We start from the raw sequence: 14,680 nt of genomic DNA, 5'->3' as shown, positions 1-14,680 counted from the left end.
CAGTCCTGCTTTGGCAGGCTCTCAATTATCAGTCACCTGGACTCTCAGAAGGCCTCAGGAAAGTGAAATCTGGCCAAAATGACTTTCATTTTCTTCTAGATTCATGAACGGTGTCTGTTTCCTGGATAAAAGGTTACTTCTGCAATTAATCTTATTCTAGCTGGCATGGAAATTTCATTCCTGACTTTTCTTCTGTCAGATGTGGTACTACATCATTGTTTTCATCACGTCTCTTGTTCTGTTGTCTCTTGTAATAATCTTACCTATTTCATCTGATGTCTGTATAAAGTACCCCAAGCTAATTTTATCTCTGCTCATAATTTCTGTAAATCCACGATTAGAGTTGCTGAATGCAAATGTATTGAAAAGTATAAATTGCTGTTTGCCTGCCCATCCAACCCCAATGTCAGTTATCATGCTTACTGCTTAACCCAGCTGTGCTTTAGGAAAGATGCTCCAGTTTACTCAGTAATAGGTCAGTGGAGGCTGGAGCTTTCCCTCCCTAATTTCCCTTTGTGCCACAAAATTGACACACGCTGGGGACAGGGAGCCAACAGAGGACAGCAAGGACAGAATTGGGGAGTGGAATTTAGTGTGGCTGGGGATGTAGTGGACAAATTGTAGTTTTTATGGGATGGAACTTGGGAGGCTGGCAAGAACAGCTTTGGAAAAGCCGAGACCAGAGATAGGACCATAGGAATAGGGGTAGGCCATTCAGCCCCTCCAGCCTATTCAGCCATTCAATTAGATCATGGCTAATCTGTATCTTAACTCCATCTACCTGCCTTGGTTCCATATTCTTGGCTAAGAAAAATCTATCAATCTCAGTTTTCAGTTAACCCAGCCTCAACAGCTTTTTGGGGGAAAAGAGAGTTACACGTTTCCATTACCCTTTATGTGAAGAAGTGCTTCCTGACATCACCCTTGAACTGCCTGGCTCTAATTTTAAGATTATGCCCCCTTGTTCTGGACTCCCCCACCTGAGGAAATAGTTTATCTTTCTCTAACCTATTAACTCCTTTAATCATCTTAATCACCTCCATCAGATAACCCCTTAATCTTCTATACTCAAGAGAACACAAGCCTAGTCTGTGCAACCTGTCCTCGTAATTTAACCCTTTTAGCCCAGTGTCATTCTGGTGAATCTGCGCTGCACCCCCTCCAAGGCCAATATATCTTTCCTGAGGTGCGGTGCCCAGAACTGAATGCAGTACTCTAAATGGGGTCTAACCAGAACTTCATATAACTGTAACATAACTTCCACCCCTTTGTATTCCAGCTCCCTTGAAATAAAGGCCAAAATTCCATTAGCCTTTTAAATTATTTTTTGTACCTGTCCACTTTTAGTGATTTCTGTACTTGGACTCCTAAATCTCTCTGCTCCTCCAGTTCCTAGCTTCTCACCATTTAGAAAATACTCTGATCTATCTTTCTTCGGCCAAAAGTGGATGACCTCACACTTCCCCACAATGAACTTCATCTGCCACAGTTTTGCCCACTCATTTAATCTACCAATGTCCCTTTGCAACTTTCTGTCCCCAGCTACACTATTTACTGTGCTACCTAACTTGGTGTTGTCAGCAAATTTGGATATACTGCTCTCTATTGCTTCATTTAAGTCACTTATAAATATAGTGAAAAGCTGAGGCCCCAATACAGATCTATGGGGGACACCACCAGTCACATCCTGCCTATTTGAGTACATACCTGTTATTCCTACTGTCCGTCTCCTCCCTCCTAATCAATTCCCTATCCATGTCAATGGGTTGCTTCCAATTCCATGCGCTCTCATTTTTGTTATGTCTCTTATGTGGAACCTTATCGAATGCCTTCTGGAAGCCCATATAAATAACATCAATAGACACTCCCTTATCTACTACATTAGTTACCGCCTCAAAAATTTCAACTACGTTTGTTAGACATGACTTACCCTTTACAAATCCAGCTGGCTCTCTCTGATCAGTTCATAGGGGTAGATGGGGCTTTTCAGCAACACTTGGGGATGAGGTAAATGCAGGGGTGAGCGATGTTGTGGGCGTTGAAATAGGTGATCTTGGTGATGATTCCGATATGGGTTTGAAGCTCAGCTCAACGTGAAACTGGAGACCTATGTTGTGCACCTCAGATTCAGCCTGAGCGAGCAGGGAGAGAGTAGGATGGAATGAGGGTGAGGTGTGGAGGTTTTGACGAGGGCCAAACAGGATGCAATTAGTATTACCATTGTTAAATAGGGGAAAGCTCTTGCTCATCCATGACTTGATGCTGATAGTACACAGGTTGAGTGTCATGGTGGAAGGGTAGAGTTGGATGTTGTCAAATGTGAAAGATAACCCCATGATTAGAGATGATGTTGCCAAAGAGCAGAATGTAGGTGAGGAAAAGGAGGGGAACAAGGGTGGAACCTTGGGATGCTCCCAAGGTGATCGTGTGGGGTCAGGAAAAGAAGGCATTGTAGGAGATATACTGACTACGTTCGACAGGTAGAAGAAGTGGAACCATGAAGGTGAGCAACAGAAGAAAAATAGTGGAGGAGGATGGAGTGGTTGACTCGGTCAAATGCCATGGAACGGCTGAGAATGACAATGGGGGAAATCATATACCATGGTTGTAATCACAAAGAATGTTGTTAGTGACTTTGACCAGGGCAGTCTCAATGCATGGCAAGCAACAAACCAACTGAAAGGATTTGAGAAAGGAATGATGGAAGAGGTGAGCACATACTTAGTTGCCGATGTGTTCGAGGATCGTAGAGAGGAAGGGAGGTTGGAGATAGAACAGTTGGATGGGATGGACGGTTTGAGAGTGGCTTTTGAAGATGGTGATAGCAGCAATAGATCATGGAGATAGTCATAATGTAACAAGGGGTTGGATTCTGAGGCAGTGGAAAGTGCAGGAGGTGGGTTTCATGAAGGAGATTAGCCCAATGACAGTAGTGAGACACAAGCTAGAGTGATGGTGGCCGGGGCGGGGTGGGGGGGTGGGGGGTAGAGGAAGCCTCTCGCACACAGTGTGTTGATGTCTCAAACCAGGATAATTTAAATATACAGTCACTTTCAGTGAAGCTAAAAACTTCCTACCCTAACATGTACCTACCCAGCACTATTCGAGAATCCACTCCATCCAAATTTAATAGCCATGTGTTTGTGGTCTTTGATCTGTTCTCCATATACTTCTTCAGGCTTTTCCCATTGATCTCCAATGTGTACTCGTAAGCAAAACCACTAACTGCATCAATGTTGATTGTTGCTTTTGTTTTAGTTGCCCCAACTGCGAAGGTTTCCTTCCCAACAAGTTTGAACATCCAGTCCTTCCGTATAACTTCCTGATAATAAAATAGTGATTGTTACGCACACAAAAAAAGTTTCTTCAATTATCGAAGATTTTCAAATGTTATACCAAAACTAAGTTACAATAAATAACACACATTGTATGCAGAAACAATGACTAATGGAAGCATGTTACAAATCATAAGAGATCATAAGTCATAAAAACCAAGCAGCAGAGGCCAGATATTAGAGTTTATTAAACAATCATAAGGAAAGAAGAAAAAACAAACTTGGATTGATATAGTGCCATATCAAGTCCTCAGAAACTTGCAGTGCTTTACAACAATGGATGACTTTTGAGGTGCAGTCACACAGTTATGTAGGCAAATATAGCAGCCAATTTGCATACAGTGAGGTCTCACAAACAACAAATAAATGAATCACCAGAAAATCTGTTTGTGGTGCTGCTGGCCGAGACACTTAGCGAACTCCCTGCTCTTTGAATAGTGTCATGGAATCTTTTACGTCTATCTTAAAGATGTCACGTCAGACCGTACAATGTTCCCTTAATACTACACTGAATGTCAACCTACATTTTGTAGCTCAAATCCATGGTGGAGTTTGAACTTGCAATCTTATCACTCAAGAGGTGAGAGTGCTACCAACTAAGCCAAGCTGATGCACCAACAAAACCATGCTGACACGGTATACCTGACAAACTCCAGCAAAATTTACGTCTATTTTTATGCCCATCTTGCCGATGGCTGTTTAAGCCGAAATTTCTTGCGGAGCTTATTTGACTATGCTGGAACATTAAAAAAATCAGCAGAAAAACCAACATGATTTCAGTATAACCAATAGGGTCCCCAGGCAACCTAGGGTGGATAAAAGCACCATTCTTCAGATTGGGAGTTGTAGGTGAGTGACAGACAGTTTTCTCTCTGTCATTTTTTAAAAAATTATTTTTTCCAGAGTGTTTCCAGTACTTCAACAGCATTTCCCTTTTCAGAGAGAAATTAGCACTGAGGAGCCTGAATCTGGCAGGATGAGAGCCTGAAATTTTGCATAGTGAGACTTGCAGGCCATCCTTGAGGAGATAATAGACTCGTCAGGACCAGTTCATGGGTTCCAAAAGGCCAAGCTGGCTCAAGCAGTCAGCTGAGGGGTACAAAGAGAGGTGGCGGAGGCACTAATTTCCACCTCCATGACCCCAAAGACAGAAGAGCAGTGCAGGATGAAGTTCAATGACCTGACCACAGCTGGAAAGGTAAGACACTCACCGTGCTCTCCCTTTCTTCCTTGCCCAATCTCGGCACTACCACACTTCAAACTCTTGGAGAGCAGCTCTCACAACTGTCTCTGCAGACTGAACTCGTTGTCATAGAATCATAGAAATTTACGGCACAGAATGAGGCCATTCGGCCCATTGTGTCGGTGCCGGCCGAAAAAGAGCTATCCTGCTTAATCCCACTTTCCAGCTCTTGGTCTGTAGACTTGCAGGTTACGGCATATCCAAGTACTTTTTAAATGCGATGAGGGTTTCTGCCTCTACCACCCTTTTAGGCAGTGAGTTCCAGACCCCCACCACCCCCGGGTGAAAAAAATTCTCAACTCCCCTCTAATCCTTCTACCAATTACTTTAAATCTATGTCCCCTAGTTATTGACCTCTCTGCTAAGGGAAATAGGTCCTTCCTATCCACTCTATCTAGGCCCCTCATAATTTTATACACCTCAATTAAGTCTCCCCTCAGCCTCCTCTGTTCCAAAGAAAACAACCCTAGCCTATCCAATTTTTCCTCATAGCTAAAATCCTCCAGTCCTGGCAACATCCTCGTAAATCTCCTCCATACCCCCTATAGTGCAATCACATCTTTCCTGTAATGTGGTGACCAGAACTGTACGCAGTACTCTAGCTGTGGCCTAGCTAGTGTTTTATACAGTTCTAGCATAACCTCCCTGCTCTTATAGTCCATGCCTTGGCTAATACAGGAAAGTATCTCGTATGCCTGTTTAGCCACCTTATCTACCTGTACTGCTACCTTCAGGGATCTGTAGAAATGCACTCCTAGGTCCTTCTGTTCCTCTCCACTTCTCAGTATTCTACCATTTATTGTGTATTCCCTTGCCTTGTTTGCCCTCCCCAATTGCATTACCTCATGCTTCTCCAGACTGAATTTCATTTGCCACTTTTCTGCCCACCTGACCAGTCCATTGATATCTTCCTGCAGTCTACAGTTTTCTTCCTCACTCTCAACCACACGGCCAACTTTTGTATCATCTGCAAGCTTCTTAATCATGCCCCCTACATTTAAGTCTAAATCATTGATATATACCACAAAAAGCAAGGGACCTAATACTGAGCCCTGCGAAAACCCACTGGAAACAGCCTTTCAGTCACAAAAACGCATATTGACCATTACCCTTTGCTTCCTGCCACTGAGCCAATTCTGGATCCAACTTGCCACTGTCTCTTGGATCCCATGGGCTTTTACTTTTCTGACCAGTCTGTCATGTGGGACCTTGTCAAAAGCCTTGCTAAAATCCATGTACACTACATCAAACACACTACCCTCATCGAACCTCCTTGTTACCTCCTCAAAAAATTTAATCAAGTTAGACACGACATTCCCTTAACAAATCCATGCTGGTGGTCCTTCATTAATCTGTGCCTTTCTAAATGACGATTAATACTATCCCTCAGAATTGATTCCAATAATTTGCCTACCACCAAAGTTGGGTTGACTGGCCTGTAATTACTCAGTTTATCCCTTTCTCCCTTTTTAAACAATGGTACGTTAGCAGTCCTCCTGTCCTCTGGCACCATACCAGTAGTCACAGACGACTGGAAAATGACGTTCAGAGCCTCTGCTCTTTCCTCTCTTGCTTCTCTTATTGGATACATTTCATCCAGGCCTGGCGATTTATCTACTTTCAAGGATGCTAAACCCCTTAATATTTCCTCTCTCGCTATGTTTATCCCATCCAATATTTCACACTCCTCCTCAACTACAATGTCTACATTGTTCCCCTCTTTTGTGAAGACAGACGCAAAGTATTCATTCAGAACTATACCCACATCTTCCGCCTCCACATATAAGTTACCTTTTTGGGCTCTAATAGGCCCTACTCTTTCCTTAGTTATCCTCTTGATCTTAATGTATTTATAAAATATTTTTGGGTTTTCCTTGATTTTACTTGCCAGTAATTTTTCATGCCCTCTTTTTGCTTTCCTAATTTCCTTCTTAATTTCACCCCTACACTTTCTATACTCCTCTTGGCTTTCTGCAGTATTGAGCTCTCGGTATCTGACATAAGCTTCCCTTTTTTGCCTTATCCTACCCTGTATGCTCCTTGACATCCAGGGGGCTCTAGATTTGAGAGTCCCACCCTTTATCTTTGTGGGAACATATTTGCTCTGAACCCTCAATATCTCCTTCTTGAATGCCTCCCATTGCTCTGACACTGATTTACCTGTTTTAAGGGAACCTCCATCTTGCAATCCTGTAGAATCCAAGCCTAGACAGCTTCTTGATCAGTAACCAACTAGCAGAATCCCCAGAAATGCTACAACACTGACCCCCTCGCACCTTCACCTGTAGCACACCACCTGCAACGGTATATGCTGTGATCGATTGCAGGCCTAATGTTTCTTCCCTTTTACCTTTGATGGGCAATATGACACATAAGGCTGAGAACCTTCAACCCCCACGAGGAGAAGGCCGAGCAGCTTTTTGGCTGCTGCATGGTTGTGGCCTGGCAGAGGTCGAGGTGGGTAGTATGAGCCTGCAACGAAGTGAGTACCTAAAGGTGCTGGGATGCAGTAAAGAGACTAATGTGCATCTGGTGTGGGAGCTCGCAATTGGGTGTTCAAAATGGAAAAGTGTTCCTTTCCCTATCACTGACAACCCTTATTTGGATAAGAAAGGAAAACAAAGAAATGTAAATTAAGATGTTATTTAGAAGAGAACTCTACAGAGAATTCTGTAATTTATTTCAAAACTTCTAGGAATAGCGTAAGTAGGAAACAATGCCGCTGAAACGTACACATGGGGCTCAATTTTAAAACGGAGCCGGGAAAGGGGCGGGGGATTCAAATTGTGATCAGGAAACCCATTGGTACGGGTCTCCCGGACGACCGGACGATTTTGACGTAAAGACGTATTTTTTTTTTTGTTGGTTTCCTGTCCGACTAACCGGCTGATTGACAGGCTGGTCTCATTCAGACAGGAGACCAGCCAGGGAGAGGACGTCTTCAGGTAAGTCTTTGTATGTATGGATGGGGGAGGGGGACATCGGGGGGCATGGGTGGGCAAGGGGGCATAGGTTGGCTCGGGTGGGCTTAGGTTGGCAGGGGTTGCGAGTCATGGGGGATGGGAGGGTGTCGGGATCGGAGGTCATCGCGAGGGTCTGCAATCATTGAGGGGGAGGGTTGGCGGTCAGAGGATCGGAGTGGGGATGGGAGGATCAGAGTGCGGGGGAGGATCGAAGTCGGTGGATCGGGGTTGGGGTCGGAGGGGGAGGATCAGGGTCAGGGTTCGGCGATCAGGGGTCTGCGATCGGGGGGTTGGGGGTCCGCGATCGTTGTGGGGACGTGCAGATAGGCTCGTTGGGCCTGGCAGAAGCAATCCTGCTCCTCCAGGCCTACGAGCTGTGCCTTTCTAGGCACCTACTTGTTAGTCTTGGGCCTTTTCACCTCCTTTCACGAGGTGTAAAACAGAAGGTCTGGGAATCCCGGCCCCCCGGGGTTGAAATCGGGAATCGGAGAAAAATAGAGGCCTGAAGCCTCCTTGAAAGGTTTTAAGGCCCAACCCGCCTCCTGGGAGTGGGTTGGTCGCCCATCCCTTGTTCTGCCCCAGTGAAAACCAGAAATGGGCGGGTTGGAGGTGGGTTGGGGGCGGGTCTGAAATGGTGGCAATTTTCAATGCTCCCCCGCCCCCAGCCCACCCGTTTTTTAATTTGAAAATTGAGCCCATGTAGTTTCAAAAAGTGAGAATAGGAAATAATCGACAAACTCCACTTCTGGTGTCAAGATATTAGCCAGTGTCTTAACTTCTGAAGCAACCACATTTTAATGTTAGTGCAGATGTTGAGATTTCAAATATAAGAATTTGTACTGATGCTTAAAGGGGGAGTACTCCTCCTTTTTATACTGGAAAAAGACAGATTTATCAAAATCTTGTTTAACTTTTTAAAAAAAAATGCAATTTCTTTTAACCTGCTGCAACCTCCCTCTCTGCTAGGTTGCTCCAGGACACCAATAATGAGAACAGCCATGTGTTCTGGAGCAGGTCCATAGGACCTTAACTTTGGACTGCCTGAGAGCCAGTCTGAAACTACGGCACTCAAATAAATCATTATCAGCCGGGTACTTGGCATTTATTTTAAGAATGAGAATAATCTGTTAATCTATATATTTATATGTATACATAAAAAATGATAATTTACCCTGCTGGGTATGGTTCCCTGGGCACTAGAAGTCCCTTGATACTTTGCCCAAGTAGCCAATCTTATTGTGCAAACTCATTGTTGGCAGACTACTTGACCATGGGAAACATTTCAACAGAGGCTGATCTTGTTCTCAGTCAACATCCACATACGTGTGCTTTCCTGCATGAGTTATTGAATAGTGAGCAGGAACAGAAATTTTGCTTAATTTTCGCTCTCCCTAACTGGCATCATGGTCAATTGTAGCATCCCAACTGATGTCCCAATTAAGGATTCATCCTAAAACCTTCTAGTCGTATGGATTAGCATTACACATACAGTGCACTTGTTCCCTAGGCCATCAGGGGAGCACGTATACATAAAAACTGGCATGGCAAATTAAATGTCATAATTAAGGTAAAATCAAAACAAACTTTGAATATCTTACCTTTCCATCAACATATACCACTCGCTTTCCTGAGGTGGTGCCATGCTCAAATTCTATTTTGTGTACACCATCACTTAGAGCTACTTCCCAGAATGCCACCAGATCAGCCATTTTCTCAAAGTGGTGGTATTGAGACCTAATAAAAATAAATGAACATCAATTTTTTTATTCAAGAGGCAGACAACCAATTAGGTAGCAACACCACAAACTTTGTCATGGCAACCTAGAGTTCTAAATGCACACATCTAATTAGCACAATTGAAAGTTAATTTGCGTCATAAAATCTAGTGACTCGTTACAACATATTCAGAAGTTCAAATGCAGATGTTCAAAAGACAGCAATCTAGATCACAATGGCAGCAAATGAACAATAGCAAACACTTTAATGTAAGAAACTTAGAAATACATAGTTAAGGAGGCAGAATACAGCAAGCAAGTGCATAACTGACAAACTGCACATTCTATCAGGTGAGAATACCATGACATAGCAGTTTAAAAAGCCGATTCATAAAGGTAGCTAGGGAAAAATCCTTGGATGGTGGAAGTTAATGAAATGTAGATCATCAATATTCCTGTACACAGTAAATACAACACAGACACATGAAAAGAAAAGATTAAGACAACAACAACAACTTGCATTTATCTAGCGCCTTTATAGTAAAACGTCCCAAGGCAATTCACAAGAGCGTTATCAAACAAAATTTGACACCGAGCCACATAAGGAGATATTAGGATAGGTGACCAAAAGCTTGGTCAAAGAGACAGGTTTAAGGAGCATCATAAAAGGAGGAGAGAGAGGTAGAGAGGAGGAGAGGTTTAGGGAGGGAATTCCAAAGCTTATTGCCTGGTGGAGCAATTAAAATTGGAGATGTACAAGAGGCAAGAATTGGAGGAGCGCAGAGGTCTGGGAGGGTTGTAGATCTGGAGGAGGTTACAGAGATAGGGAGGGGTGAGGCCATGGAGGGATTTGAAAACAAGAATGAGGATTTTAAAAATCAAGGTGTTCCCGGACCAGGAGCCAATGTAGGTTAGCGAGCATAGGGGTGATGGGAGAACGGGACTTGGTTTCATCAGCAGATGAGCTGAGGCGGGGCGGAGACGGGTGATGTTACGGAGGTGGAAGAAGGCAGTCTTGGTGATGGAGTGGCTATATGATCATAAGCTCATCTCAGGGTCAAATAGGATGCCAAGGTTGCGAATGGTCTGGTTCAGCCTCAGACAGTGGCCAGGGAGAGGGATGAAGTCGGTGGCTAGGGAATGGAGTTTGCGGCAGGGACCAAAGACAATAGCTTCGGTCTTCCCAATATTTAGTTGGAGGAAATTTTTGCTCTCGGACAAGCAGTGTGACAGAGAGACAGTGGAAGGGTTGAGAAAGGTGGTGGTGAGGTAGAGCTGGGTGTCGTCAGCGTACACATGGAATCTGACGTTATATTTTTGTAGCAAAAAACTCTTGGAAAATGACAATATTCCACCATTTAATACTGTTCTCCATTATTTAATAAAGTATTAATCACCCCCCCAAAACTATTAATTTTTGCATTAAAATTGTGTAGTTTAATAACCAATGAAGGTTACAGTATTACTTGATAGACACCTATGATAAAAGTTTGGTATATTGTCTTTGTATGTTGAACTGCATTACTGCACAGCAATGTTCAAACCACTTCATGAAATTCTGTTCTACTTCAATACATCAGAAATAGTATTCATAATAATAAAGGCATGCAAATTGTATAAGCAACATCTTCACTCATCTGCCATAATATTACAAACTAATGAAAGCAGTCAGTAACTCATATCATCTTCATGCACAGTAATCTTCACCCAAGATGCCACAGGAACCAACTGATCAGATTAAATCAGATCCAATTAGCAAGCAGAATGGACAAAGACAGAATAATATGCAGCTAGGACATCAATAAGAGGTGGACTGTAGCAGTCTGCCGATCCAGATATTAATATTTAATTACCTTGGCTTGTCTTAGATGATTTTGTAACTTGTTCTCAGTAGTGCCCCTTATGAAAATGAGCATATTAGGAATCTGGGTCTACGTACAAGTTCTTGTACAATACATGAACAATCAGTAACTTGGGAGAATTTAAGCAAATTTTCACCACACTTGACAAATTTCCTACCAGACTTTAGGGTCCTTTTTATAAATAGGTTTACTGGCAAATCTGAATAAATATTAACATCAAAATGGTCACTTTTGTTATTTAAACTGTTCAGAAAAGTTTTAGTACTTTATTATAGAGACAGAAAATGTATTACAGAAATTGTCTTGGCAATTGGGAAAGAGGTTGTGGTGATGAGTGGATGGTAAAAGTTGAGTGACAGGAAGTGGTGAAATTTTTGAGATAGCAAAGGAGAGGAAGTGGGGTTGAGGATAAAATGGATGCCTTAAATGGTGAGCACAGAACAGATTGGAAGCTTGACGTTTGTGTGGGAAAGTGGGAATAAGAATAGTTATGAAGAGAAAAGGTAAGGAGAAAAGTTAAAAATAACATATTTACAATCATTGGGAAGGGAACACTTGGGGGTCGATTTTGCAATGGTAGCGGGTTGGCAGCGGGGCGGGGGGTGAAGGTGCACGTGGCAAAGTCGCATGAACAGAACTTATCGTTTCCGATGAGATCGCATAGTGATTGCTGATGATTAACGTTCTCTCCGGGTTTCGCGCCCGGCAGCCAGCCTGATTGACAAGCTGCCTGCCGTCAGGAGCTGCAATGCGAGGTCGGGGGGTGGGGAGAGAAAGAGGGAGAGGGAGATGTCATCCGCCACTGGAATGGAAGATCGGGGGGGGGGTGGGGGGAAGATTGGGGATGAAGAGGGGGACATTGGGGGTGGTGAAGAGGAGGACATCAGGGGGGTGAAGAGGGGGACATCGGGAGGACACCGGTGGGGGGGGGGGCGGTGGTGAAGAGGAGGAGATCGGAGAGGAAGACATCGGAGTAGGGTGCAAAGGTAGGTTCATTTTGTATTTTAACTTCCTTCTATGGTTTTTTATTTAATTTATTTTGTTTCTTTTTCCCTGATCTGGCCCTTCACACCTGGTTTCACTAGGCGTGAATCAGAAGCGGTGGGCAAGCCGCCCAGGTAAGTTAAAAATTGATACAATCACTTAATCTGTCACAGGTAAAGTGTCTTAAGTACCTACATTTGGCTCTTTAACTGTCATCCCGCCGGCAATTCCGGTTTTGGGTTGCCTGCACGCACACAGGTGGGTCCCTGGGAAACTCGGAAGTGGTCGGGTTGGAGCTGGCTTCCGAACCCGAAAAAGATTTCCACGATTTTCCGAGCCCCCCTTCCCCCAACTGCCCCCTGAAATTGAGCCCTTGGGATTTGGGATGTTTTAAGGTGTGTGGCTGTAACAGTTTGAGATTTTTACCTATTTGTCGTGGAAGGGATTTTACATTAATTTAATTTACATTACTATGTTGCTATTAAATTAGACTCAGTTAACAAAGGTTACTTCCCAGAGATCTTTAAGCTATTTGGGATATTGATTTGGACCTTCGGTTGGTATACTAGATGAAACAGCTATCAAAATTTGTGTATTCTCATATACCATATCAGTTTTGAGATAATAGCAAGTCATCCAGCACACCCTTGGGATGATTGCACCTTTTATGCTAGAATGGTTTTCATTCAATACGCCCGGCAGGAAGCCTTGCTAAAGAGACAGTGTAGTTACCATAGCTCCCTTACCAATGGGGAGTGGGGGGAGTTATTCAAAATGGCAATTTTGACGGGCAGCGTAGCAAGCCCATCCTCAACACAGAGCTGAGGGGTGGGGGTGGGGGGGTGTTCATAGGTCAGCATCTGTTGTATTCTCTCTCTGAAAAAGTCAGATCAGCAGTTTTGAGTCCGAAACAATGAGGCGGAGAGGTCTCTCATTATCTCCAGCCAGTGAGGGAAGGCTATGAGGCTCCAGACTGAGGCATAAACGCATGCAGCCTGTAAGAGTATAGTTAATGCTGGTTAGTTCAAGGATTGCTAACTTTAAAGTAAGTTCAGCCCATACCAGGGCAAAGTTGTGCACTTTGTTATTACATGGAATTTACAGCACAGAAACAGGCCATTTGGCCCATCAGGTCTATGCTGGTGTTTGTGCTCCACACAACCCTCCACCCATCTTACTTCATCTCACCCTATCAACATATCCTTCCATTTCTTTCTCCCTCATGCACTTATCTAGCTTCCCCTTAAAAGTACCTACGCTATTCGCCTCAAGTACTCCATGTGGTAGCAAGTTCCATATTCTAACCACTCTCTGAGTAAAGAAGTTTCTCCTGAATTCCTTATTGGATTTATCGGTGACTATCTTAATATTTATGGCCCCGAGTTTTGGATTTCCCCACAAATGGAAACATCTTCTCTTCATCTATCCAATTGAACCCCTTCATAATTTTAAAGACCTTTATCAGGTCACCTCTCAGCCTTCTCTTTTCGAGTGAAGAGCCCCAGCCTGTTCAAGTCTTTCCTGATTGTTATAACCTCTCAGTTCCGTATCATACTTGTAAATCTTGTTTGCATCTTCTCCTGTGCCTCTAGATCCTTTTTGTAATATGGAGACCAGAACTGAGCACAGTACGTTTTATGATAAGAATAGTAAGGAATTGAATGAATTTCACTAGAAAACTATGTTCTGATCATTCATATTTCTTGTAAAATAAACCAATTTGTTGGTTACAATTAGCATTGTCTAACAAAAATGCTCATCTGTTCACCTTCCAAAAAGATAGGAAAAGGGACACGGCGTCACCTTCGAGATCATATTATTCAGTACACACAGCGAGGGGTCTTATTGTTACAATGCCTGGGTCACACTATTCAACCAGATATTGGACAGCTATGGTGCTCTCCAGATTGAAGGGAATGTGTGGCCAACATACAGGATGCTTTAGTCTCACTACTGTCTGTGTTTGTGTTTTCTTTTATTGCCATTCCAAGTATTGTTTCATAAATAAAAAGCGAAAATGCTGGAAAGACTCAACAAATCCACAGATGCTGCCTGACTTGCTGAGTATTTCCAGCATTTTCAATTTTTCTTTCAGATTTCCAACACTCGCATTATTTTGATTTTGACCGAGTATTGTTTCTTTTAGTCTTGCTTTCAGCCTGGCATTTTTTTTTACTTGCTCTTCTATTGTTTTTGCTTTTCAGTCTCACTCCTGGTGTTATCCTTTTTTGGCCACTGTTACAAATTTTGGATCTGTACTAGGTAGACTCTCAAGCTCTGAATCACTCACATCCGGTGTAAAATGTGCATGTGTATACTGCCCACCATACTGGATGTTTTGATGCCTGTTTATGCCTTTAAAACAGGTGCAGCATCAAGTAATTTCTTGGCCAGTGCGTACTCAATGTACACCTAGATTTTGGACCTATTTCACTGTGTAAAATGATACGTATTTTTTTAAATGCAGTAGATGTTCACAGATATGCAAATTAATGTCAATCTTAACATGAACCTCCAAATTTTGACCGTTTTTCACTAAAACAAATAAAATTCTGATCTAAATCATGTGCTCTTAGAT

At 43.1% G+C, this 14,680-nt stretch overlaps 1 protein-coding gene across 3 annotated transcripts in view; it reads right to left on the bottom strand.

Annotated features, from left to right (window-relative positions):
- The window catches only part of faima (Fas apoptotic inhibitory molecule a), a 43,529-nt gene that overhangs the window by 23,289 nt on the left and 5,560 nt on the right, over positions 1-14,680 (bottom strand). For all 3 annotated transcript variants that reach the window (XM_067987308.1, XM_067987307.1, XM_067987305.1), the window contains exons 2-3: positions 9,140-9,275; positions 3,094-3,322 (exon numbers count right to left, since the gene is read on the bottom strand). In XM_067987308.1, coding sequence (XP_067843409.1) covers positions 3,094-3,322; positions 9,140-9,250 — 340 coding nt within the window. In that variant the 5' untranslated portion in view covers positions 9,251-9,275. The remainder of the gene's footprint in view (positions 1-3,093; positions 3,323-9,139; positions 9,276-14,680) is intronic.

This window comes from Heptranchias perlo, chromosome 7, assembly GCF_035084215.1.
Source record: "Heptranchias perlo isolate sHepPer1 chromosome 7, sHepPer1.hap1, whole genome shotgun sequence".
Lineage (NCBI taxonomy): Eukaryota > Metazoa > Chordata > Chondrichthyes > Hexanchiformes > Hexanchidae > Heptranchias > Heptranchias perlo.
Note: the sequence above shows the minus strand (reverse complement) of the source record. Positions and strands in the feature narration are given on the sequence as shown.